The 24,330-nt window shown below is 52.3% G+C and overlaps 1 protein-coding gene across 4 annotated transcripts; it reads right to left on the minus strand.

Moving 5' to 3' along the window:
• Positions 1-930: 930 nt before the first annotated feature.
• Positions 931-20,466, minus strand: JAK3 (Janus kinase 3). Of its 4 annotated transcripts, none has more exons than XM_025293830.3 (26): positions 20,271-20,466; positions 19,456-19,526; positions 18,078-18,289; positions 15,079-15,275; positions 14,491-14,614; positions 14,056-14,167; positions 13,654-13,799; positions 12,959-13,253; positions 12,236-12,358; positions 11,973-12,130; positions 11,444-11,555; positions 11,043-11,229; positions 10,102-10,229; positions 9,740-9,871; positions 8,915-8,999; positions 8,003-8,130; positions 7,156-7,288; positions 6,921-7,072; positions 6,633-6,783; positions 5,875-6,014; positions 5,614-5,803; positions 4,893-5,017; positions 4,197-4,369; positions 3,649-3,766; positions 3,206-3,316; positions 931-2,250 (listed from the first exon to the last, which is right to left on the minus strand). In XM_025293830.3, the coding sequence occupies exons 4-26, from the start codon at positions 15,260-15,262 to the stop codon at positions 2,143-2,145; spliced, it is 3,315 nt and encodes a 1,104-aa protein (XP_025149615.1). In that variant the 5' UTR covers positions 15,263-15,275; positions 18,078-18,289; positions 19,456-19,526; positions 20,271-20,466; the 3' UTR covers positions 931-2,142. The 4 variants fall into 4 exon arrangements, with proteins under 4 accessions (XP_025149615.1, XP_025149616.1, XP_025149614.1 ...); XM_025293831.3 differs by having other exon boundaries at positions 15,079-15,271; positions 18,078-18,295; XM_025293829.3 differs by having other exon boundaries at positions 18,078-18,295.
• Positions 20,467-24,330: the final 3,864 nt, after the last annotated feature.

Raw genomic sequence — 24,330 nt, forward strand, 5'->3', positions numbered from 1 at the left:
GCGCACAAAATGGCCATGGTCTGTCTTCCTGGGTATATCTTTTCCAGGGAGACCATTGAAGAGTCTTTTTTTTTTTTTTTTTAACTCTTTTAAAGAGGAGAAATAAACTGAGATATAATAATTCCCTGGGATGGTGCTGGTGAGCATCCAACCAGCTGAGACCAAGGACATTCAGAATCTTGTTATCCTTATTACTGTACAAATAAGGAAACTGAGGCTCAGAGAGGGGACCCCATACTTGCCCAAGGTCACAAGAGGCCGGGCCCCGGGGCTGGGAGTGTTTGTTGGTTCCGCCTCCACATCAGGGTCTCTTTGGTTTGGACAGGGGCTGGAGGCCTCTACCAGGTGTCAGTTTTACCAAGGAGGGAAATTAAGGCATGAGGGTTACTCAATCCAGTGCAGGGGAGACCCTGAGCTGAAAGCCCTGTGTTGTAGCCCCCTACCACTTTTCACCAAAGCAGACTTTGACGGTAGGTACAGAGATCTCTGTCTGTCTCTCCCATGCTCCCTGTGTCCTTCTCTGAGTCTCTTTCTGTGTCTCTCTGTCTCTGTCACTCTCCAAATCTTTCCATCAGTCCTGAGGAGCAAACAGAGGGCTGTCTTGGCCCCCAGTAATGTTGGACCCATCTCCATAGCCTAACCGTCCCAATAGGGCCTTGCCCTCTGATCTCCCCCAGAGCAGCCTGTTCCCTCCACCCCCAAGAGCCTGTAATCAGCTCCCCAGGACAGAGCCAAGGCCAGCAGCTGGGGTTTGGGGGAGGGCTTCTGTCCTTGAGGGCCTCACCCTCCTGTCCCTCCTCCCCCAGCATGTCCTGAGGCTCCCAATGTGAGAGACCCCAGGGGTCTCTATCCCCCAACTCTGATCACATTCCTCCCTGGCTCACACTTCCCCAAGAATTCCCATTGCCCAAGTCCAGCAACAAACCATCCTTTCCACTGAACTTCTTTATTCATTCAGTGAACACTCCCAGAGTCCTCTTTGTGCCCATCCCAGCCCAGCTCCCTAAGGAGCCTCCAGGTCAGAGGAGACAGAGCTGGATATAGAGGTACCCTAGCCCTAGAGCTGGAAGTATAGGGCTGAATGGGAGTAGTGGGAGAATCCCAGGGAAGGCTGCAAGGAGGTGATAGCTGGGGTTTTGAGAGATGAATAAGAGTTTTCCAGGGAGGCGAAAGTGGCAGAAAAACCTTGCAGGCAGGTATGAAGGAGTGGTGGGGGCTGAGCCTGCACTAGATGCCTTCCCACAAACTTCCAGAAGTTGACTCTGTGGAGCCCAAGGGCTAACACTATTGCCCATTATACAGAGGGTGGCCCTGAAGCCAGAGAAAGGAAGCAACTCGCCCACCATCACACAGCAAGTAATTGGCAGAACTGTGGGATCCAACACCTGTGCTCCTAACCCCTGTACTCAGCCTTTTCCCTTTGCTATTCCGTTTCCTCTGCCAAGAATGCCTTTCCTTCCTTCAATTGATGAAAAGCTCCTGTTAGGCTCCATTGTTATCAACTGGATGATCCTCTGGTCCAGACAGAAAGGGCGCCAGTATACAGAAGCCCTGGGACACTCAGGTTCAGAGGCTGGGGACCTCAGCCTCTCCTGGTCTCTTACATGGTTCCAAACAGTCCCGCAGGCTCCCCCTCAAAGAGTGGATTTTCAGCCCGGACAGTTGCTCTTGTCCTTGGCTTCCTCCAGCTAAAGAGGGAGAAGGGAATAGAAGCCTGAGATGACATATTTAAAGCTACATAAAGTCTCCTCTGAAAATGAGAACAAGAAGCTGCAGGCCAGACCCTGAGAGGCTGGGAAGATGGAAGGGCCTTAAATGAGGTCCCTTGATTCTGGGGAGTGGGTGGAACTCATTAGACCCCATCATGACATCTGCCTTGAATCTTTCCAAGTTCAAAAAGCCACAAGGCTGCTGTTGCCCTGCAAGCCAGGGTTGCTCCCCCAAGTGCAATGTCAGTTGCCCTATGAGGGGTCTCTGTGAAGCAGGAGGACCAGAGAGGAGCAGGTTCCTGCTCAAGGTCACACAGCAAGTCCATGGAGACCAGAACCTAGAGGTCCATGTGCAGGAGATATGAAAAATGACAGAGAATGGTGTTCTCCCTCTAGACAAGCAGGGAAGGTGAGAATCTCATGCCTCTGGACACTATCCCCGGCTTCCACTCCACAACGCATCCAGCTGGGGGCCCAGGGCACTGAATGATGGCCGGTCTTGAGGGTTAGGTGCCCAGCACAGCTTCATGAGCTCATGAACCTGAGGGGTGGAAAAGAGACAACAGGGTCACATGGGAGTGGTAGAAAGGACATGACTCCTGTTTGCAGTTTTAAAATATAAACTAGACTCCATCCCTCTCTTGCTCCAAAGCTTCCCATGGCTCCCTATGGGTCTTAGAAAAAATTTCATCCCCTCCCGTCTCCCTCCCTCTACCACCACCAGATGGAGGCATCACCTCCTCTGTGTTTCGTGCAGCCACGTCTGCCCCCATCTCATTTTTCAAATACACTAAACTCATTTCCACCTCAGGGCCTTTGTACCTGTTGTGTACTCCACTGAAAATGCTCTCTCCCAGCTTTCCCCTTAGATGGTATCCTCTTCGTCCCTCAGGCACCACCCCCTCTAGGAAGCTGCTCCTGACTATACCTCCCTCATCTCTTTCTAGACACTGATCACCACCAGATTATTCTTGTTAGCTTCTGGTGGTTACAAGAAAGAGGGGTATTATCTGTTCTGACCTCCACTGGGTCCCCAGCACCCAGCACAAAGCCCAGCACCCAGTTAGAGTTCAATAAATGTCTGTGGCCTGAGAAATTAATTTGTGAGTGACCAACCACATGTCAGACACTTCTACAAAAGCTCTGATGAGAAACTGTAAGAATCATCATTTACTGAGCACCGACTGTATGCTAGGCTCCGAGATGAGCACTGGAGAGGTGTTAGCAAATTGGTCCTCCCCCACCCTATAAGGCATTGTTATTCCCATTTTGGAGATAGGTAAACTGAGGCTCTGAAAGTGTTTGTGCTTTACCATACAGTGAGAGAGCAGCAAAGCAGAGGCCAGAAATCCCCTTCAGCCTCATTCCCTGATCCCTGCTCTCAACCAAGAGATATCTTCGGTGGAGAGTAATTCAGAGGGATCAGCAGCCTTGCCCAAGAGACACCGTGGTGAATCTACAAAGTGGGAAACTGAGGCAGGCCCTCCAGAGCTCACCTCACTAGGACAGGCGGGAGGTGCAGGCAGCCTCTGGCCCTCGGCCAGCAGCTCCAGGAGACGGCAGAGGGCTGGAACATCTCTCTCACATCCCATCATCCGCAGGAACTCCTAGAGCCAAAGGGAAGGGCCCGAGGTGGGGGAGGAGCCATAGGGCATGGAGAGGTGGGGGTCAGCCACAGTGGAGGGAGGAAGGAAATCACCCACCCGTGGTAAGGGAAGGAGGCGCTCCTACTGGGGAGGAGGAGTTGTCTGTGATGGATGGGGAAGGGAGCTGCCTGTGTTTGGAGGGGAGGAGCGGGGGGGGGGGGGGGGGTATCAGTCATGGTGAAAAGAGGTCCTCCTGGAGCATCTAAGGCTGGGACCGGGTGACCCTCAGCACAGAGGACAGGGGTTGACCTGAGGGGGAAGAGGGTATGAGGAACCCAGGGGTGCCAACTCACGGCTGAGGGGCTACAGTTCTTGTCACTGTAGGTGAAGAGCTCGTACAGGACGACCCCGAAGCTCCAGACATCCGACTGGCGCGAGAAGATGTTGTCCGAGAGGGACTCTGGGGCATACCTGGAGGGGGCCAGGGAGGTCTTGGGATGCGACAGTAAGGCAGAGGACAGGAAAGGAAAGGGCGCAGCCCTGGATTTGGGTAGCTGGTCCCGGTAGGTGACTATGAGAAAGTCAGTCCCAGCCAGTTCTGAGGTCTCAGTTTCCCTGGCTGTGGGATGGGAGATTGCTCCAAAGCTGTGAGGTGCCGGGGCAGAGCCGGGGCGGGGCCAGAGCGGGGCCGGGGCTGAGCGGGGGTGCGGAGCAGGGCCAGGGAGGGGCGGAGCCAGAAACAGAAAAGGAGCGTGATGGGGAGGAGCCAGGGCTATGGGTGGCCCTGCGTGGCCACAGCAGGCCCCCTCCCCGCGGGAGGCAGGGCGGGAACCGAAAAGCTCGAGAGGCGGAGCTGCCTGGGTAGTATGGAGGAAGGGTGGGGCTGGGAGGAGGTCCCTACCAGAAGATGGGGCTCTGGCCTGGCTCGCGGACCACGTAGTAGTCTTTGTCGAGAGGCAGCAGCTTGGCCAGGCCGAAGTCGGCGATCTTGACGTGCGTCTCGCTTTCCACCAGGATGTTCCGGGCTGCCAGGTCGCGGTGCAGGCAGCGGCAGGAGCCCAGGTACTCCATGCCCTACGGGCAGGCATGGGGTGTGGACCCCCAGGATGACTCCGCAGGGGCCCGAAGTCTGACATGGAATCCAGCAGCAGCCCCAACCCAGATCCCAGGCCTAACCCTACCGATGACCCATCTTGCACTCCAGTCCTCACCTTCTTATTGTTTTGGACCTGCTAGAAGTGTTAGTCGCTCAGTCGTGTCCGACTCTGCGACCCCATGGACTGTAGCCCACCAGGCTCCTCTGTCCATGGGATTCTCCAGGCAAGAATACTGGAGTGGGTGGCCATGCCCTCCTCCAGGGGATCTTCCCGATCCAGGGATGGAACCCAGGTCTCCCGCACTGCAGGCAGATTCTTTACCGTTTGAGCCACAAGAGAAGTCCCCGACCTTAGCCCTAACTCAACCGTATTTCCAACCTAACCTGGTCCCCAAACTTCAACCCTCAGCCTTCCTGGCGAATCCATGCAGACCCCGCCCATCAAGCCAGCTCTGTGGACGCGGCAGGTCCACGGTCACCCCGCTCTCCTCCGCCCCGCACCTTGCAGATCTGTGAGGCGTAGAGGAGCAGGCGGCCAGCGTCGAGGCGGGCGCGGTGCCGCTGCAGGAAGTCGCGCAGGCAGCCACTGGGCAGATACTCCATGACCAACCGCAGGCTCTGGCGGCCTAGGGGTGGCAGGGGAGGCAGGGAGGAGTCACCACAGGGCCTAACTTGGTCTCCTTCCCTTCCCCATTCTTCTTCCCCGATCAGAGTGGGACCTTGTGTCCCCTCCGGGCCTCAATATTGCTTTCTATAAAATGGGAACGGCCACAGTGACACGTATCGCTAATCTATTTGAGTACTTTCTATAATATACATTAATTCTTTTTAACCTCATAACGACCTGTTTTTTTCAGGTGGGAAAACTGCAATGCCGAGGTAGTCTTAGGCTTCCCCAGTGGCTCCGCAGTAAAGAATCAGCCTGCAATGCAGGAGACTTGCAGGAGATACCGGTTTGATCCCTGAATGGGGAAGATCCCCTGGAGTAGGAAATGGCAACCCTTTCTGGCATTCTTGCCTGGAGAGTCCCACGGACAGAGGAGCCTGGTGGGCTACAGTCCAGGAGGGGGGGTCACAAATGAGTCGGACAGGACTGAGTGACTAAACAACAAGGCAGATCTGGATGAACAAGATCAGTCAGTAGCGCCCCTGCTGGTGTTCTCAGACCACCTACAATGGTCGTGCAGAAGGATGAGGGTGTGTAATTTGAAGAGCGGTTCACCTGGGCCATAGCTGACACCCCGGTACTTGACAATGAAGTCACTGTGGAGGGCTTTGAGGATCTGGATCTCCCGCTGGAAGTCCCTCTGCTGTTCTGGCCCACTATGCTGCAACTGCTTCACGGCCACCAGGGCCCCTGTGTTGTCGCCCAGCGGGTCATAGCGGCACAGTTCCACGCTGCCAAAGTTGCCCTGGGGGACAATGGGGCTGGTGTTCACATGCATGAGTGCTCCCCCACCCACCCCAGCCTAACCCACCTCACCTTGCCCAGCTGTGAGATGTATTTGAGGTGTCTCTCTTCAAAGATGGTAGGGTCCTGGCAGGCGTAGAGCTGGGTGCCATTCCAGAGCCCGTCACGGGGTGCCAGGGTGCCAGGTGTGGGGTCTGAGAGGAGCTCATAATCTGGGGGGCACAGGCAGTGAGTGAGGAGTGTATTGGGCCCTGGGCCCCCGCTCCTAAGCTAACTTGCTGTGTGACCTCCATCTGAATGCTTACCCTCTCTGTGCATTATGGCAGGGCCACTGCAAGCCATGAGGTACTTTGTAGGGCTGGGAAAAGGTGCCTCTTGGCAAAGGCAGCCCTCTCATGCAGTGCACAGGCTGCGCACAGACAGAAAGGCATTTCCCAGACTTCACTGCCATGGGTGACAGGGGAGAGACATGTACTGGAAGCTCCTTTAGACCTGGCCCATGAAAACCTAAAGTGGGACCCTCGATACTCTCTCTCCTGTTTGCAGAGGATCCAATAGGGGCCTAAGGCCATAGGATGGGTGGAACCACAAAGGGAGAGTTTCTTGCTGACTTGGACACCCTCACTGAATGAGAGCCAAACATCCATTGAATGTGGCTTTGAAGTGAGGGGCTTGTTTGTTACAATAGCTGTTGAAGCTCATGCTGACTGTTAGAGTCATCAACCATTCCAACCTTGCCTGGCACGCAGGGCCACATGCAAATCTCACTCTTCTACTGGGTCCAATATGACATCCCAGCCCTGCCCACCCTGCCTGGCTCAGGTGGGCACCTGAAGTGATGAGGCTGTTCAGGTCACGGATGACGGCGCGGAAAGAGGGCCTCTGGCCTGGCTCATAGGCCATGCACTGTTGGATCAGCAGGGCCAGCTCCATCCACTTAGGGGCAGGCAACTGCTGCCGTTCCTGGTAAAACTGGAGCTTCTAAAGGCAGGATGAAGGGCTGGTTACCCCCAGTGAACCCTCAGAGGTACCCCCTAGACCCACCCATCCTCCCCAAGCGACTTCATTCTACCCTTCTGCCAAATGAGAGCTCTAGAAGCCAATGCTGGTGCTCTGACCTTGGCAGGCTCCAGGGTGCTGATGGGCACTGTGACACCACTGAACACCTCCCAGACTGTGGCTCCAAAGCCCCACTTGTCAGCTTCCAAGCCAAGTGTTCGGGCCTCCTGGAGACATTCAGGGGCCACCCAGGGGATCCTGTCAGTGAGCACTGGTGCAGGAGGCAAGGATGGGATCAGGGATCTGCTTTCTTGCCCCACTAGGTCCCTCCCTCCTTCATCCCTCAGCACTTACTCTCCAGGCTTAGCACCGTGGGGCTGACACCCGGGTCACTTAGCTTGATGAAAGGCAGGTTCCCATCAGTCCCCTCACGAGCCAAGAGCACCTTCCGGGCTGAGACATTGCCATGAGGGAGACCTTTGTCTTCCTAAGTGGATCAAGCACAGGGAAATGCCGGGGGTGGGGTGGGGATGAATGAATATGCTGGTTGGCGAACTCCTACACATCCTTCAAAGCCCACCTGATACTGCTCAGACCATACTTCAACATCTTTCCTAGACTACTGGCAATACACCTCCTGTGTCCCTCCTCTTCTTAAACATTGCTCCTTCATCCCATGGCTCCTTACTCCCTTCAGGATAAAGTCAAAGGTCCTCAGACTGGCACTCAAGGCCCTTTGAAATCCAACTCTTGGTCACTCTTCCCATGGGCTTCTTTCTCCCACATCTCCACTATGGTCTCCTGCCAGATGAACAGACCTGATACACTCCTGGACAAGCAACACATCTAAGGTGCAGCCTTTGCCCAGGCTTTTCTCTCAGCCTGACATGCCCTCCTTCCTTTTTTTTCTTAATGAACTTCTACTCAGTCTCCAAGGCTTCAACTTTAATGTTCTTTCTTCTGGGGAAGCCTCCCCCCGGGGCCAGCCTTGTTGCTCACCAGTCCCCTCAACTTCCATGAATGGTCAGCTGTCTCCTTCTGCTCTTACACCTCTGAGCCTGTATGTATGCTGTTCGCTCAGTCTCAAATGCCCTCCACTTGCCCTCCACCCTTGCCAAACTCCTATCCATACGACAGAGCCCACTCTCAAAGCCCCGTCCACTCTGTGAATGGAGGATGGAGCAGGCCGAGGAGCACTCACCAGATAGTTGAGGGCATAGGCCAGCTGTTTGATCACCTGTAGCTTCCAGCTGGCTGGCACTAGGTGGCCACACTTGCGTAGATATGTGTCCAGTGCTCCCAGGCGTACAAATTCCTGAACCATGATACCTAATGGAAGTAGGAAGGGGCAGGGTTGGGAGGTAGGACTGTATTGTATTCAACAGGCTCTGCCCCCAACCCCACCTTCAAGGGTCGCTTGAACTCTCAGCTCTGACTTTTCCCTCCCCTATTCCTCCATCCTTACCCTATTCACCTCTCTGCTTCCCCACTTCGCATCTCAGAACCATTTGCCTGTGATGCCTGGAAGGTGTTGCGTTCTCTCCATGACTCACTCCCAACCCTTTGCAAGTTCTGTGTTTCTGACTGGAACACCCCTCTTCTCTCACTTCCCTAATGTCTATTTATTCTCGCCTTTCCAGCTTAGAATGCATCCTTACCTACTCAGAATCACTGCTTGACCTCCAAGCTGGGTTAGCAGCCTCTGATCACCCACAATGACCTGTGCTGCCCTGCCACACCCCATCGTTTATCATCCTGCTCAGCCTGTCATGTTCTATGCTATGCACCCAGCTCCTGGCACATGTTGGGCTCCCAATAAACAGCTGCTGAGTGTAACTGATGGAAACAAGGCTTGGAGAGGGAGCATGGACCTTGCAAAGCTGCAGAGATGGTACACAATAGATCAGAACCCAGGTCTGCCTGACTTGAGATAATTCTGGGGGCTTAAGTATTGGGGGGAGCCTGGAGCTGCTTATTCAAAGAGTGATGATGGAGGGATATGAGTACAAGATGATAGACCCTGGTGGAATGGAGCCCCAGCCAGGGCAGGCTCTGCTATTGCTGCTGTAGGTGGGCCCAGTGAGGAAGGGCAGAGATGGGGAGTGTCTCTCACTGTCTCCAGCCATGCACACGCCGTGGAGCAATACGAGATGCTGGTATGACACTTGGCTCATCAAGCTCGCTGCTTCCAGGAATGACTGGGGGGGAAGAATGGAGAGAACATGTATGGGTTTCTTCCACTCCTGGGTCAAACCAATGAACCCCAAACTTGCTGCTCACTAACTTGCCTCAGGAAACCTGGCCGCCAGCTTCCTTTGGCCTTGGAGTCCACCATTAATGCACACAGCACTCTGTATCGTGATTTTTTTGATGGAGGCAGGAAGTCCCCACTGTAGTCTACCTTGAGTCACTCACCATTTGGCTCAAACCTTCCTCTGTGTTGCCCAGCCGCTGAAGATGCCTCCGTCCGCATCATTCCTCTCTTCTCCTTTGCTCATTCCTCTCTGACCCACTGTTCTCCTTGCTATTCCTTAAACATGCCAGACTTGGCCCTGCCTTAGGACCTTTGCATGGGCTCTTCCCTCTGTCTGGTATACTCTGCCTGTTTGCATCTAAATTCCCCACCCTTCTATATTTCATGGAGATGCTGTGGCTACATTTCTGTTATTTTAAGACCCTGTGTGTATTCTCTTTGTTTTGGTTTTGGGTTTCTTTTCTGTTTTTGTTTGTTCGTTTGTTTGTTGTTTTGGCTGCACTGCAGCATGCAGGATCTTCCCCAACCAGAGATCGAAGCTGCACCTGCTGCTGTGGGAGCATGGAGTTTTAACCACTGGACCACCAGAGAAGTCCGACCCTGTGTGTTTTTAAATTTCTATGAATCCAAAACCCCCTCTTCAGCTAGGCCCTAACCCAGAAGGTTTGGTCCAACCCTGCTCACCTCCATGCAATTCTTGTGCTTGGCATCCATCACTTTGAGCAGTACCTCTGTCTCTCGGGCCTCCCCATCCACAGTCTCATGGTGACAGCCCCGATAAATCTTGGTGAAGGACCCGTGACCTAGGTTCTCATGCTGGAGAGTGAGGAGGCAACATGAAAGGCCAGTAACAGGGCTCCCATGGGACCCTGTCCCTTAGCCCTGGCCCAAGTAAGGCACAGGTAATGGATCCATTTTAAAGATGATGAAACAGAGACACAAAGAGGTTATATCACACGACTGAGGCCACACAGCAGAGATGGATGCAGACCTGGTCTCTGGATCCCACCTGAAGTATGTTTCCCCCATTTCCTGGGGCCCCTTACCCACTGCAGGCTGTCAGCAGGGATCTTGTGAAACGTCATCTGACTCAGCTGGCACTGGAATTGGGGCTGAACAGGGGATGATGTGGGTGGGTTGCAGCCTCTCCGGACCACAATCAGATTGGACTTTTCTACGGGGAGTGGAAGGAGGAAGAAAACTAGAGGTCAAAGGTGAAAGGTCCTCAAAGGATTGGTCACTCCCTGTCTCAGTGTGCGGACGTCCTTGGTGGCTCAGATGATAAAGAATCTGCCTGCAGTGAGGGAGATCCGGGTTTGATCTCTGGGTCAGAAAGATCCCCTGGAGAAGGGAATGGCAACCCATTCCGGTATTCTTGCCTGGAGAATGGACAGGGGAGCCTGGTGGGCTACAGTCCGCGGAGTCACAAAGAGCCAGACTGAGTCACAAAGAGCCACAACTGAGTGACATACGCTAAACTGTCTCAGCATGGGGTCTTCTGCAGAAGCCAGGACTAAGATGAGGGTTCCAGGGCACACGGCTTATTTGAAAGGAAACTCCAGGAAGTCCCAGTGAGGGGAGGGAGAGTGAGAACAAGATGGAAGGAACCCTGCAAGTGGTACAAATGAGCAGGTGATGCTGTGGGCAGCCTGGTCTCAAGTCCTACTAGGGATTCTGGGAAAATCTGGAGAACTCACACCTCAAAGCTGCCCCATCCCAGGGGTCTGTCTGAGAGCAAAATTCACCCAGAGCAAGAGGCAAGAGATGAACAGAGGCTAAGTGCTAGTAACATCACTCAGATCCAGCTGTGCCTGGATTCAGCCACCCCTGGAAGCAGCCTGTATCCCACAAGCCCTAGATCACCTTTTTTCCCTCCTAGACTACTTTGACCAGCAGTCTTTGTCACTTGCCACTCAAGAGCTGGAACAGACACAGAAAGGCAGGGTCCCAGATTGCCTATTCAGCTTGGGGGAGAAAGCAGGCTCACCTTTAGGTCTGGGGTTGCAGCAGAAGGTGAGGTACAGCTCAACCCCATCCACGTGCAACCCACCATTCCAACAGGCTGCCAGAAGCTCTCGAAGACTGCTGTGGGAACGGCCAAGGCCAGCCAGGGAGAAGGTTCCTGTGGGGTCGCACCGGATGAGGCAGCCCTTATAATCCGGCCCCAGGGGGGTCTGCAAAGAGGAGTGAGTGGTTTCTGAGTGGAAGTGGGAGGCACTCTTCCCCTCAAATCTCCAAGTTTTTGCATATTCTATTCCCTCCACTGGGAATGCCTTTTCCCTCCCCTTCTTCAGGAAGCCATGCTGACTCATATTTCAGTTCTCAGCTCAAATATTATCTCCTCCAGGAAGCCCTCCTTGCCCTCCTGGCCCCTGGAGGTAGACTGACCAGGACACAAACAGTTAGGAGGTAGCTGTCGAAATCCTGGGGACTGCGGCGGAGGACGTAGGAGCCGGGAAGTGAGCCCCCAGTCTTGAGTTTGTTGATGGCAAAATCCAGGCTGTGGGGAAAGGTGGAAGAGAACTGAGAGTCGAAGATGGTGAGAAACAGATGGAGGCAGAGAAACCAAACTAAACCTGAGCTCTAATCTTGGTTTCTCTGAAGCCCTGGGAACCTCACCAGGTAACATTCCCTCACTCACTCCCATTTGTAAAATGAACCGAAAGCTGGGCTTCTGCCTAGGGGATTAAAGAGGAAACCGCAGGTGAAACTCCACACCTGGGCACCTCGAGCATCCCCAGGAAACGGCTCTGGGACCTCAAGGAGCCAACGGGAGGGAAGCGGCTGCAGAAATCAGACTGCAGACTCACTGAGCGCCAGCTATGCACCTGGTGCTGTTGAAGGGCTCCTGAGAGGCAAGGACACCGAGGCACCGAGAAAGGGAGTGCCAAAGATTTGGTCCCCAGTGAGTCCTTACGTGATGGGGCCATGGCACTGCTCAGCCACCTCGTCCAGCAGCCGCGGCGGCGCCACCTCCTTGCAGAAGTAGTGCCTCGAGTCCGTGGTCAGCCGGAAGTAGCCATCCACGAGCGCCACGAAGGACAACGCTGCGGGAAGCCCCGGGAACTCGGCCTCCTGTGAGGACCGGTGTCAGGGCCCGCCGCGGTCCGAGGGTGACAATCCCGCGTCCCCGCCGTCAGGGACGGGGAAGGCAGGAGGGGAGGGGGTTCCAGCACCCACCAGGATCTGATTGTCTGTCCTGGTGATGGTGACCAAGCGGTGCTCGGCAGCCGGGCCAATGCACGGCGCCTGCTTGATGCTGATATCCACGATTTCTGGAAAGTCGCAGAAGGGCTGGAGGACCTGTGAAGAAGGGGGAGGGCTGAAGCTAGGGATCCCGCCCCCTCCGCGCCCCAAGTCCTTTTTTGGAAGCCGGGACCCCACCAGTCCACACTCACGAGACCCTCTCCTCCCAGCCTCACCGAGTCCCATCCCTCTCCCGTCAAGCCCCCACCAAGCCCCGCCTCCTTCTGTCCACACCACCCCTCTCAACTCCCTCCCCTGCGCATCCCAAATATCCGCCCCCTCACCTCTGCCAAACCCCGAGTCCTTCTCTCGGCCGGTCCCCTACCCCGCCCCGAGTCCCTCCCTCACTTAACTCCACTTTATCTCCTGGTGTCTCTTAGTCCAGTTCGGAGCCTCACCCACCCCGAGTCCTGCCTCTTCGCTCCACCTGCTGTTAGCCCCATTCTGAGCCCCGCACACCCTACTAGACCCTCCCTCTACGTCCCGCCCTTTTCATCTCCGCTTCCTCGCTCAGCCCTACCCACACCTCACTCAGCTGGGCGCTAGCCCCTCCGTCCCAAGCACCCTCACTGCCTCACCTCTCCCTCGGCCCCGCCCCCAATCCCCGCCCCCAACCCTGCCCCTCCCCTTGGCCCCGCCCTTGGCCCCGCCACACACCTCGTGTTCTCCTGGGCTCCAGGCGATGCCACTGCCACCAGCCACACGGAGCAGCCCCGGCGTATCCTGACCACCAGCAGCGCCGGGGAGACCCACGCGGAAGGTCTCGGCGGCCCTGTCTGGATCCAGCCTCTCGAGGTCCATGATGTACTTGACCATGAGTGAGTGCCTGTCAGCCTGGCAGGCCGCCACGCCGCGCAAGGCCCGGCGCACTGTCCTTCGGATGCGCCTCCGAGTCACGAAGCTCAAACCCTGGATCAGGTCGCGTAGGCCAGGGGGCAGGCAGACCTTGTAGCTGCAAGTGGGCGGAGTGGGGCCCTCAGTATGGGGCGGGGTCTCCGCCAGGGAGGACCGAGGCGGCACATCAACCCAGCCTCTAGGTGAAAGGTTGGAGTGTGGCCTCAGTAGGGGGCCACACAACACACACAGAAACACACTCGGGGACAGGCATGGGAGTAGGGAGGGCCTCCATGGGAAGGGCCATTGGGGTCCATGAGACAGACAGGGACATAGTCCTTTTAGCTGCCTGAGGTCTGGCTATGGAGTCTCAAGGGGGCTGGGTTCAAGGAGAGGGGTTGGGTCCCATGAACACACTGTAGGCTTGTAGGTGGGGATCCGGACTCATGATGCCCTGGTGGAGCCATGTTGGCTCGCTCCCAGGTAGAGGCTGGGCGCCACAGCCTGGAAGCCCTCACCTGACCGTCTTCAGCAACTCCTCGGGCCGCTGAGCCTGCTCGAGGGCCATCCGGGCCAGGTCCAGAACAGCCAAGCTGAGACACTCACCCTGTTCCTTGAGGCTGAGGCCTACCCGGAGGCGGCCGCTCACCAGGTCATGGCGGTGCTAGGAGCCGGTCACAGCCCAACCATAAGCCCTGATGTCTTCAATAGACCCCCATCCCTGACCGACCTTCACCCTGGGGCTGCCACTCTGAGCCCCGCCCACCCAACTAGCCCCTCCCTCTTCATGCCGCCCAATTCATTCCCACCTCCTCCCTCAGCCCTACTTAAAGGAGAGTCAGCCAAGGCTGCCCAAACATGAGCCCTGACATTGCCCTGGCTACCCCCACCCCTGAGCTGATCTCCATGCAGACACCTACCTGAGCAAAGAGGTGCTCCAGGACTGGCAGATCCAAGATGGCGCTGGTCAAGTCCTTTCGTAGCCCAAATCGGTGGCACTTCTCTAGTCCAAACCAGTTAGGGAAGTAAAAGCTGTGGGGGGAGGGGGGAGAACCCTGGAGTAGGGGATATGATGAGGAGGGGACTGTGCCAAGACCTCACACATCCCAGGTTATACCCTCGACTTGCTGTGTGATGTTGGACAAGTGAACCACCCTCTCTGACATTTCTCATCTGTGAAATGAGCAGTGCTCATGCCCTCCCTTGGGGCACCGACCAGAAGGTGCAGGGAGATGATGATCCAAGGGTTACTGTGGTTTTAAACTCCCATTTCCCAAGCCCTCAGCAAAAGGCATGCCCTCCCGGGATCATTTAACCCACATTTGGGGGGGGGGCAGGGGGGAGACACTTCCTACCGGAGCCTGTAGACGAGGACCTGGGTACCCGTGTCCTCCACGGAGAAGATGTGGCTCGGGGGGAACCAGCAGGACAGGTCTTCCAAAGCCAGAGCAAAGAGGGAGTGGTACACGGGCAGGATGCCTGAGGGGACGGTCATATCAGTTCCCTCTCAAATCTCCCCACCTGCCCCCTGCAGGGCTGCCATGTTATCCTCGTGCAGCCCCACAGGCTCTTTCTCACCTTCAGCTCTGACATCATGTCCCACCCCTGCTGGCACCCATTCCAGGGCTCCTCAGTGCCCTGAGGAGAAAAGCCATGGACTCAGCCTGCTTCTCAGGGCTCCCTGCCTCTCTCTCCAGAGCATCTCTTTCTACCTAACAGCTTACCTCGAGGGATGACCATCTGTTTCTTCTCATAGACTATCATGCCTCTGAGTCTATGCACATGCTGTTCCCTACGAACCCTCCTCCCTTACCAAACTCCTACTCATCCCTCAAAGCCCCAGATCCAGTGCTGACTCTGCTTGACAGCTATTCCAGCTCCCAATCTCTGTTCCACACAACCCTAACCCTTCTTCTGACCAAGCCTTCTAGGGACTCACTTACCACTGGCCTTAGCAGCGCAAACACACAGGTCTTCAGCTGAGTGGTCCCCAAAGGAGAAGGACAGGCACTGTGGGGGTCCAGGGCCCCGAGGGGGCAGCAGCACGTGCAGGGCACCAGCCTCTGAAGAGGAGAGGCTGCAGGAGCGCTGAGAAATCAGGGGTGTCTCCTCACTTGGAGGTGCCATGAGTGCAGCCTGCCTGAACACAGAAAAAGGTAGCCCCTCAGTTGTGATCACAGGACAAGGTTGCAGATCTCCTGAGGTAGGAGTTGGGGGGGTGAAAGAAATATGACTGAGTGAGGTAGGGATGAAGCCAGAGAAATAAGGAGGAGAGAGGGACAGAAAGAGAAGGGCAGACATGGACAAAGGCAGGGAGAGGGAGCCGAGTGTGCAAGGTGGGTGAGGAGCCATATCACTCCCAGTGAGGGCTGTGCTGGGAAGCTGGAAGACATTCACACAAATTTGTGTGTGAATTCACACACTTCAGACTCATGGTGCCCAGGGCAAACACCTCTAGTCAACCTCCAGCCTCCATACGCACCCACTCTCCAATCCCGTCTCCAGACAGGCATGATCAATCAATCACAGATATAGGGATTTGCTAACCAGCAAGCAGATAGTTATTGGCCTGTGCAAGTGTGCATACTCAGTTGTGACTGATTCTTTGCGACCCCATGAACTGTAGCCCTCCAGGCTCTTCTGTCCATGGGATTCTTCAGGCAAGAATACTGGAGTGGGTTGCCATTGCCTCCTCCTGGGGATATTCCTGGCCTGTGGATCCAACTCAGGACTCCTGCGGCTCCTGCACTGCTCAGCGCCACCTATGAAGCCCATTGGCCTGTGCACATGGGTGTTTGAGGAGATAGAAGAGGCCACCCCTCCTTGTGAAGCTGGAGGATTCTAGCACTTTTGAGGCTGGGGAAAGAAGCTTTAGCAGCTGGTTTGGCACCCCACTCCAGTAGTCTTGCCTGGGAATTCCAATGGATGGAGGAGCCTGGTGGGCTGCAGTCCATGGGGTCGCTAGGAGTCGGACACGACTGAGCGACTTCACTTTCACTTTTCACTTTCATGCATTGGAGAAGAAAATGGCAACCCACGCCAGTGTTCTTGCCTGGAGAATCCCAGGGATGGGGGAGCCTGGTGGGCTGCCGTCTCTGGGGTCACACAGAGTCGGACATGACTGACGTGACTTAGCAGCAGCAGTAATGCATCCCTCGGGGGCTGATCCAGACATCAGACTTAGTCATCATCAGATTCAATCAACAGAGATCTCTGCCTCTGTCTCCCCTGATCCCTGCATCTCTGTTCCATTAGTTCCCCAGAGTAGGAAGTCCTCCCCGGGTTAGGTCCAGGAGGAAACCACCAACATTATTTCCAGGAGTTCTACACCAGCCACCTTCCAGATCTCTCTCGCCCTGGGGGACCCAGAGCTCAGGACCCTGGGTTGGGTAGAGGAAGGAATTGGGTTTCACATGCCAGAGGAAAAGGAGGAAGATGAAGAAGATTTACTTAAATTGACCCAAATGAAGATGATACAAAGAGAATATTGGATAAAAACTGTTCCAGGGTCTTCCCTGGCAGTCCAGTGGTGAAGAGTGTGCTTCCAATGCAGGGGATGTGGGTTTGATCCCTGGTGGGAGAACTAAGATTCCACATGCCACTGGATATGGCCAAAAAATGTAAAACAAAAAACAAACAACAACAAAAACTATGTTCCAAAATAATAGTGGGAGGGGGCAGAGAGTGTAAATGAGATTTTAACACACTCAGAATATAAGCCTGGGACTGAGGATCAGTGAAAACTTCAGGCTGTGGGTTCAAATCCCAGCCCCACCATATTTGTGACTCCAGCAGGGCTCCCACAGTTGGGACACAGTTTTCTCGACTATGAAGTGCACTGACTCCCACCTGCTTCAGTGAGGTAGTTTACCGAGGAGTGCAGTCCGACCTGTCAACACGTTTAAAAGTGAGAGTGTTGGCCATTCAGTTGTCTGACTCTCACAACCCCATGGACTGTAACCCACCAGGCTCCTCAGTCCATGGAATTCTCCAGCAAAAATACTGGAGTGGGTAGCCATTCCCTTCTCCAGGGGAATCTTCCGAACCCAAGGATTGAACCCAGTTCTCCTGCATTGCAGGAAGATTCTTCACCTTCTGAGCCATCAGGAAAGCCCATCAACACATTTAATCCCCACTAAATGATACAAACCCTTGGTGACATGCTCAGCAAGCACTTGACAAATGTCAGGCAAACCAAATGGGAAGGTCCCTTAGGACAGTGGTTTGAGGCTTACCGTCAGGGAGGTAGGACCTAGGGGAGAGAGAACTTTCCCCTAGGGACACTCCAGTGTTACCAGCTCCCAGACCAGAAATTGGAACTTTCCCCACCCCACCCCGCTGCGTCACTTCTCACAGAGATGCCCAAAACCTTATTTCAAACAGTCGCCCTGATCTTCGCATCTTTACGTAAATGTTACAAAGCAGTGTCTTTTGTTTAAAATAAATCTTAAAAAAAAAAAAAACCACCATGATTTTTAAAATATCGAAAGTAAAAATATTAAGTCTGTTTGGCGCCCAGAGAAACGTCCCTGTTTTAACATCAAAAGTTCCACATGCCCAGAAGGGAAGGTTGGTTGGTCACCCAGTGCTCCGGCCTGGGAACTGGGAGTGGAGGAGACTCGAAGTGTGTCCCCAGAGGGTGGAGCCCTGGGCGCATGCGCAAGGATTCCTTCAGGTCAGGGATGCTGGGAATTCACGGCCTCGTGTGCGGGACAAAGTTGAGGCCCAGAGGGGAAGCGCTTTGCCAGAGGCCGCACCGCCAGCTGTCCCAGCTTATGTCAGACGGCTTTTCTCTGAGACCTAGAAGGCAAACTTGCCTTTGTCCCCAGCGGCGGCCGTCTTGTCCCCAGCGGCGGCCGTCTTGTCCCCAGCGGCGGCCGTCCACACAGTCTTCCCCCACCCCCACCTCCGACCCGAGCCAAGTGGCTCCACCAGCTCTTACCTGGAGGTGAGGGCTCTGGGCTGGCGACGGGAGGGCAGAGCCCGGCAGCAGCGGGAGGAAAGTCCCACTTGCTCCTTCCTGTGTGGGCCCCTCGGCTTCCTGAGCTGCTGTCACTTACCGAAAGTCATGGCCATGTGGGGGCCGAGGACGGGGAGGGGCAGAAAGTTCCGGAAGCCTCTGCAGCAGCAGTCCTGCTCAGGCTGCTGAAGACCCTGGAACTCAGGGAAGGAGTGACAGCAGAGAGAAGGGCCCAGGTTACCCCGAGGGGTCTCAGCAGGCTCCAGGACTCAGTCTCCATGGGGCCCTGGCAACAGTCTGGCTTCCTCCGGCCTCAGTTTACCCATTTGTGGCATGTGTGCGTGTGTAGGGCACCTAGAGGAACTGATTTCACACCTAAGGAAGGGAACTGGGCTGGATCTGCCCAGGAAGAAGGCAGGGAAGTTGCCCCAAACAAAAGTGAAGTTCTCCTTTACAGTATTTTTCCAATGAGGCCCTGGAAGGTATGGCAGTCCCTTTTAGTGCTCCATGCCCCAAGCCCAGACCTAGAATCTGTGAAAACCAGACAGACTGGGTCACCTCACTGTCGGGTCTGGCAGGGAGGCAATTATTCATTATGGATAACCAAGAAAACCAAGATGATGGGACAGGTACAGGCTGAGGCTGAAGGGAGGGGATGAGGGGCAGGGAGCTTGGGGGATGGAGGAGGTGCGTTCTGTGTAAAGGACATGATGGATCAAGCAGGGATTTGAAGCAAGACAAAGACGACTCCTGATGAACACCATAGGGGCAAAGACCCAGAGGTGAGAGTGAGTACAGCTATTTAAGGCTCAGAGGGCTTGACTGGATGCAGTGGGGAGGGAGGGGGATCGTTTGGCAGTCAGCAGGAGCCAGCTCACAGAGCCAGGTCTGCTTGAGGTTTTTTAACACACCTGAGGCTATCATGTGTGGAGGAGGCAGGAGGCCAGGGCAATGCCCTTAGTAGGATACAAACCCCAGAAAGTAGAGCTTTGGGATACATTTTTTAAAATTAATTTATTTTTTATTGAAGGCTATGGGATAAATTTTAGAGCACCTTTTCATCTCTGTGCTTCCCTGGTGGCTCAGATGGTAAAGAATCTGCCTGCAATACAGGAGACCAGGGTTCGATCCCTGGATCTGGAAGATCTTCTGGAGAAGGGAATGGCGACCCACTCCAGTATTCTTGTCTGGAGAATTCCATGGAAAGAGGAGCCTGGTGGGCTACTGTCCCAAAGAGTCAGACATGACTGAGTAACCAACACTTCACTTTCATCTCTGTAATCCCATCACAAGCTGTGGCACAAAAGTGACTTTGGTACATATTTTGTTGACTTCAGTTGAGTCACCCACAGACACTTACTGGGCACTTCCGGTGTACAGGGCATTGGGGCCACACAGCAGGGTACAGCACAGATCCAGTCTCGTCTCTGCCTGGTGGAGCCAACAGGGAAGATGAAAATAAATTAGTATCCAGTCAGGGTTTCAGTGGCCCTCGGTGCCAGGCTTCTAGGAGAGACACTAAGTCTGGGAGGGTTTCCTGGAGGAAGTGACTTTGATATACTGAAACCCGAGGACAAGTAGGATTAACCAGTGATCCGGAGGCGTGGGTAGTTCTGGCAGAAGAACAACCCAGGCAAAGGCTGAGAAGCTGGGTAAGGTCACCGTGCTCCTGAGGACAGGGTGGCAGGGGAAAAGTGTGCTGAGCCTTGTTTGGAGGCATCAGTGGGACCTTTGTGGGCTTTGCGGGTGGAGACGGAAGAGACATGAGTTGCATCCTCAGTGCAGCAGGAGCCAGAGCAGGCTTGTGGCAGGAAGTGCTGCATGGGGGCTTGGTCAGAGTATTTTTCTTTCACTTCCGGGATGGCTTCAGCAGAGAAGAACGCAAAGAGCGAGTTTCTGGGCCACTGACAACTCTAGTGGGGTGGCCACTGCGGTATACTGAGAGTGAGCAGAAGGGGAGCGGTGAGCGCAAAGGCACCCTCAGCCCCAGAGAGGGGCGTGGGAGGCCGCCATGAGGCAATTCCAATGGGCACAGCCCAGAATTTGCCCATGAATAAGCTGGAAATTTTGTTGATGCAAACATCCTAAATCTTCTCCTGGCATAAATCCTGAAAATGCAAAGAATAAACAGATGGAACTGGAGACAAAGGTAAACTCATGTCATGGATAAAATACCTTCATAGTATGAACAATTCCTGCGTACAAGAGTGCTAAGTTGCATTAGGCATGGCCAATTCTTTGCAACCTTGTAACCCGCCAGGCTCATTGGTCCATGGGATTCTCTAGGCAAGAATACTGGAGTCGGTTGCCATGCCCTCCTCCAGGGTATCTTCCCAATCCAGGAGTCAAATCCGTGTCACTTTGTCTCCTCCATTGGCAGGAGGGTTCTTTACCACTTGCATTACCTGGGAAGCACAAGCAACAATTAGAAGACAATTAAAAAAAAAAAAAAAAAACGCCAGTGACTTAGCAGAATATGAATCCAAAGATCACAGAACATGAAGTACAAATGGCCCTTAAACCCAGAAAAAGATGCTTGGCCTCACTCATAATAGGAGAAATGCAAATTAAAAGTAGAGTTGACCCTCGAATAACAAGGGGTTGAACTGTGATGGTCCACTTATACACAGATTTTTTTCAATAACTATGTACCACAGTATTGCACATTCTGCAGATGGTTGAATCAGTGGGACCTCGGATATGGAGGGCTGTATATAATGTTATCCATGGATTTTTGGCTGCACAGAGGTCAGCACTCCTAACCCCTAAGAATTGTTCAAGGATCAACAGTATAGTGAAACCATGCTTATTTTAATGGACTCAGGAAATGATGAAATTCAACACCTACTCATGATTTAAAAAAGAAAAAGTCTCAGCAAACTATGTGCAAATGGGAATTTCCTCGATCTGATAAGGAGTACCTACCAAAAAAGTCTACAAGTAATATTATACTGAATATAAAGGACTAAATTGTGTCCTGAGATGGGGAACAAGAATGTCCATTCTCACCTTTTCTATTCAGCATTGTTCTAGAGTTCATAACCATTGCAATGAGGCGAGAAAAATAAATAAAAGCCTTAAAGATCGAAAAGAAGGAGGTAAATTTGTCCCTGTGTGCAGATACTGAAAATCCAAGGAAATCTATGACAACTACTGGAACTAATAAATGAATTTATTAGTTCAAAGTTCACAGTTTAAAAAATTAATGTAAAAAATTCAGTTGAATTTTTATATACTAATAAGAAACAATTGAAAATAAAACAAAATTTTTTAATGCCATTTGCAACAGCACCAAAAAAGATAAAATACCTAGGAATAAATCTAACAAAAGAAGTCTAAGACTGTTATACTAAAAGTTACAGATATTGCTGAGGGAAACTCATGAATACATAACAAATGCAAAGAAATACCATATTCATGGATTGGAAGACTCAGTGTTATTAAGACATCAGTTCTCCCCAAACTGGTCTATGTGAAAGTCACTTAGTCATGTCCGACTCTTTGCAACCCCATGGGTATACAGTCCATGGAATTCTTCAGGCCAGAATACTGGAATGGGTATCCTTTCCCTTCTCCAGGGTATCTTCCCAACCCAGGGATTGAACCCAGGTCTCCCTCATTGCAGGTGGATTCTTTACCAGCTGAGCCACAAGGCAAGCCCAAGAATACTGGAGTGGGTAGCCTATGCCTTCTCCAGGGGGTCTTCCCGACCCAGGAATCAAACCAGGGACTCCTGCATTGCAGGCAGATTCTTTACCAACTGAGCTATCGGGGAAACTGGTCTATAGAGTCAATGTAATTCCAATCTAAATTCAGTAGAATTTTTTTTTTTTTTTTTTAGAAACTGGCACTGACTTTAAAATTCATATAGAATTACAAAGGGCCAAGCTGATTTTTTAAAAGAAGATAAAATCAGAGTAATTATTCTATATAATTTCTAGGCTTATTATAGAGCTAGAATAATAAGACAGTTTGGTATTGGTGAAAAGATAGACAGGTAGGTCAATAAAACAGAACATACCAGAGCAACAGACCCATATGAATATAGCCAGTTGACTGTTGAAACAGATACTAAGGCAATTAAAGGAGAAAGGGAAATTCTTTTCAACAAATAGTATCAGGACAACTAGACATCATATGAAAAATAACATTAACTCTTATATCATACACAAAATTAACTCAGTATGGATCGCAGAGACTTGAATGCGTAACCTAAAACTCTAAGACATCCAGAAAAAAAAAACAGAAGAAAAAAATTTTGCAAACTGGTAAGCAAAGTTGTTTTAGCTAGAAAATTTCTAAGTTAGAGTTCATCATTTTGCTCTTCAAAAGACACCATCAAGAAAACAGAAAGGCAATGCATAGATCAGGAGAAAATATTTGCAATGTATGTATTAAGTAAACAAAATACCTGCATACAGAATATAGAAATAATTTTTACAACTCAGTAATAAACAATAAGAAATTGGGCAACAGATTTGAGTAGACACTTCACCAAAGAGGATATATGAGTGACCAACGAACACGTGAAAAGATGCTCAACGTCGCTAGCCTGGGAAGTGCAAATCCAAACCACATGAAGATACCATCTCACACCCACAAAATGGGAAAAATTAAAAAGACAATAACAAGTGCTGGCAGTGCACTTCTGGTGAAAACGGGAAGTGATGCAGCCGCCCTGGAAAACCGTTTGGCAGTTCCTTAAAGCTAAACATAGAATTACAATCTGACCCAGTCACTCCACGCCTAGGTATTTAGCAAAATAGAATGGATGTCCCTGCAAGGCCTTGTATACCAGCATTCATTGCAACTTTATTTGTCATAGTCCTAAACTGAAAACAACCGAAAACTTCATCAGCAGGTGAATGAGTGAACAAGCTGGTCCAGCCATCCAGGGCAATACGACTCAGCAATAAAAGGGAATAAACTGTTGATAAACACCACATCATGGAACAGTCACTGAATTATCATGCTGAGTGAAAGAAGTCGAGCACGAAGCTTCCATATAAAATTCTGAACCTTGCAAACTCATCTTATGACGGAAAGCAGATCAGGGTTACCTGGGAATGAAAGCCTGGCGTTGCAAGTATTTTCTCTCAATCTATGTCTTGCCTTTCTGTTTTCTCAGTGGTGTCTTCTGAAGAGCAAAATGAAGAAGTCTAATTTATCGATGTTTTCTAGCTAAGACAACTTTGCAAAAATTTTTCTTCTTTTTTTTCTAGATGTTCTATAGTTTTAGGTTATATATTCAGGGATCAAACTCACGCTCTTGGCAATGAAATTGTGGCATCCTAACCACTGAACCTCCCTCATTTCCTTTGTTGGGAACTAAGATCCCACAAGCCACGTGGTGTGGCCAAAAAAGAAAAAGTGGAAATGACCCAGCCCTATGGAAGGGAGCAGACAAAGGTGAAGAAATTGCCCTGAAACCCAGCAAGTCTCCTTCTAGCAAATGAGACTTCCGAGAATGATACCTTTACAGTATTATTTAGTCATGAAAGCACTCTTGTAACAGCAATCCGTTGGAAACAGCCTAGATGTCCAGCCACAGGGCATTCATTGAATAACCTATTTGCCATTCTCAGCACTGAATATTATGCAGCTATGCAAAAGAATAAGGTAGCTTAATGCTGACTGTGTGGAAAGACCTCCCAGATTCTGCACCCAGTGCAGCAGGTAGGGATCTAAACTGGTCGACACACAGTTTGGAAAAAAGAAACTAGAGACAGAATTAAAGTTTTAAAGATGGGACCAGGAGACTCAAGACCTCTAGGATCAAAAGCCCTGTTCCTCGGAGTGACAACACTTTTATTTAGTGTCTTGGCAAGCAGAAAGTATCTGTTGTGCTACGATAAAATCAGCCTCCTGTGTCCCCGGTCACGTCTCCCATTTTATTGATTACTTTGAACAATCTTTGTTATTTTCTTGTACAAGGGGTATCACCCAGCTGGAGGTCATAGACCCATATATGGCTTGGGAAAACATCTTAGTGTGTGCACAAGCAGCGTTCTGAATTTGTGCTGACCCGGTGTTCCAAGGTCCACACTATGTTTATCCTTAACTTAGCAGGGCATGCGGAGAAGGCAGTGGCACCCCACTCCAGTACTCTTGCCTGGAAAATCCCATAGATGGAGGAGCCTGGTGGGATGCAGTCCATGGGGTCGCTAAGAGTTGGACACGACTGAGCGACTTCACTTTCACTTTTCACTTTCATGCATTGGAGAAGGAAATGGCA

This window comes from Bubalus bubalis, chromosome 9 (assembly GCF_019923935.1).
Source record: "Bubalus bubalis isolate 160015118507 breed Murrah chromosome 9, NDDB_SH_1, whole genome shotgun sequence".
In the NCBI taxonomy this organism is placed as follows: domain Eukaryota; kingdom Metazoa; phylum Chordata; class Mammalia; order Artiodactyla; family Bovidae; genus Bubalus; species Bubalus bubalis.

Excerpts from the sequence above, each read along its gene's own strand:
- JAK3 (XM_025293828.3), bottom strand. Across the intron at positions 8,131-8,914 it reads CGTGTGCATGGCTGGAGACA|GTATCATGGTTCAGGAATTT; the intron begins GTGAGAGACACT and ends TACTTCCATTAG. Across the intron at positions 5,804-5,874 it reads ACATCTCACAGCTGGGCAAG|GGCAACTTTGGCAGCGTGGA; the intron begins GTGAGGTGGGTT and ends ATTGTCCCCCAG.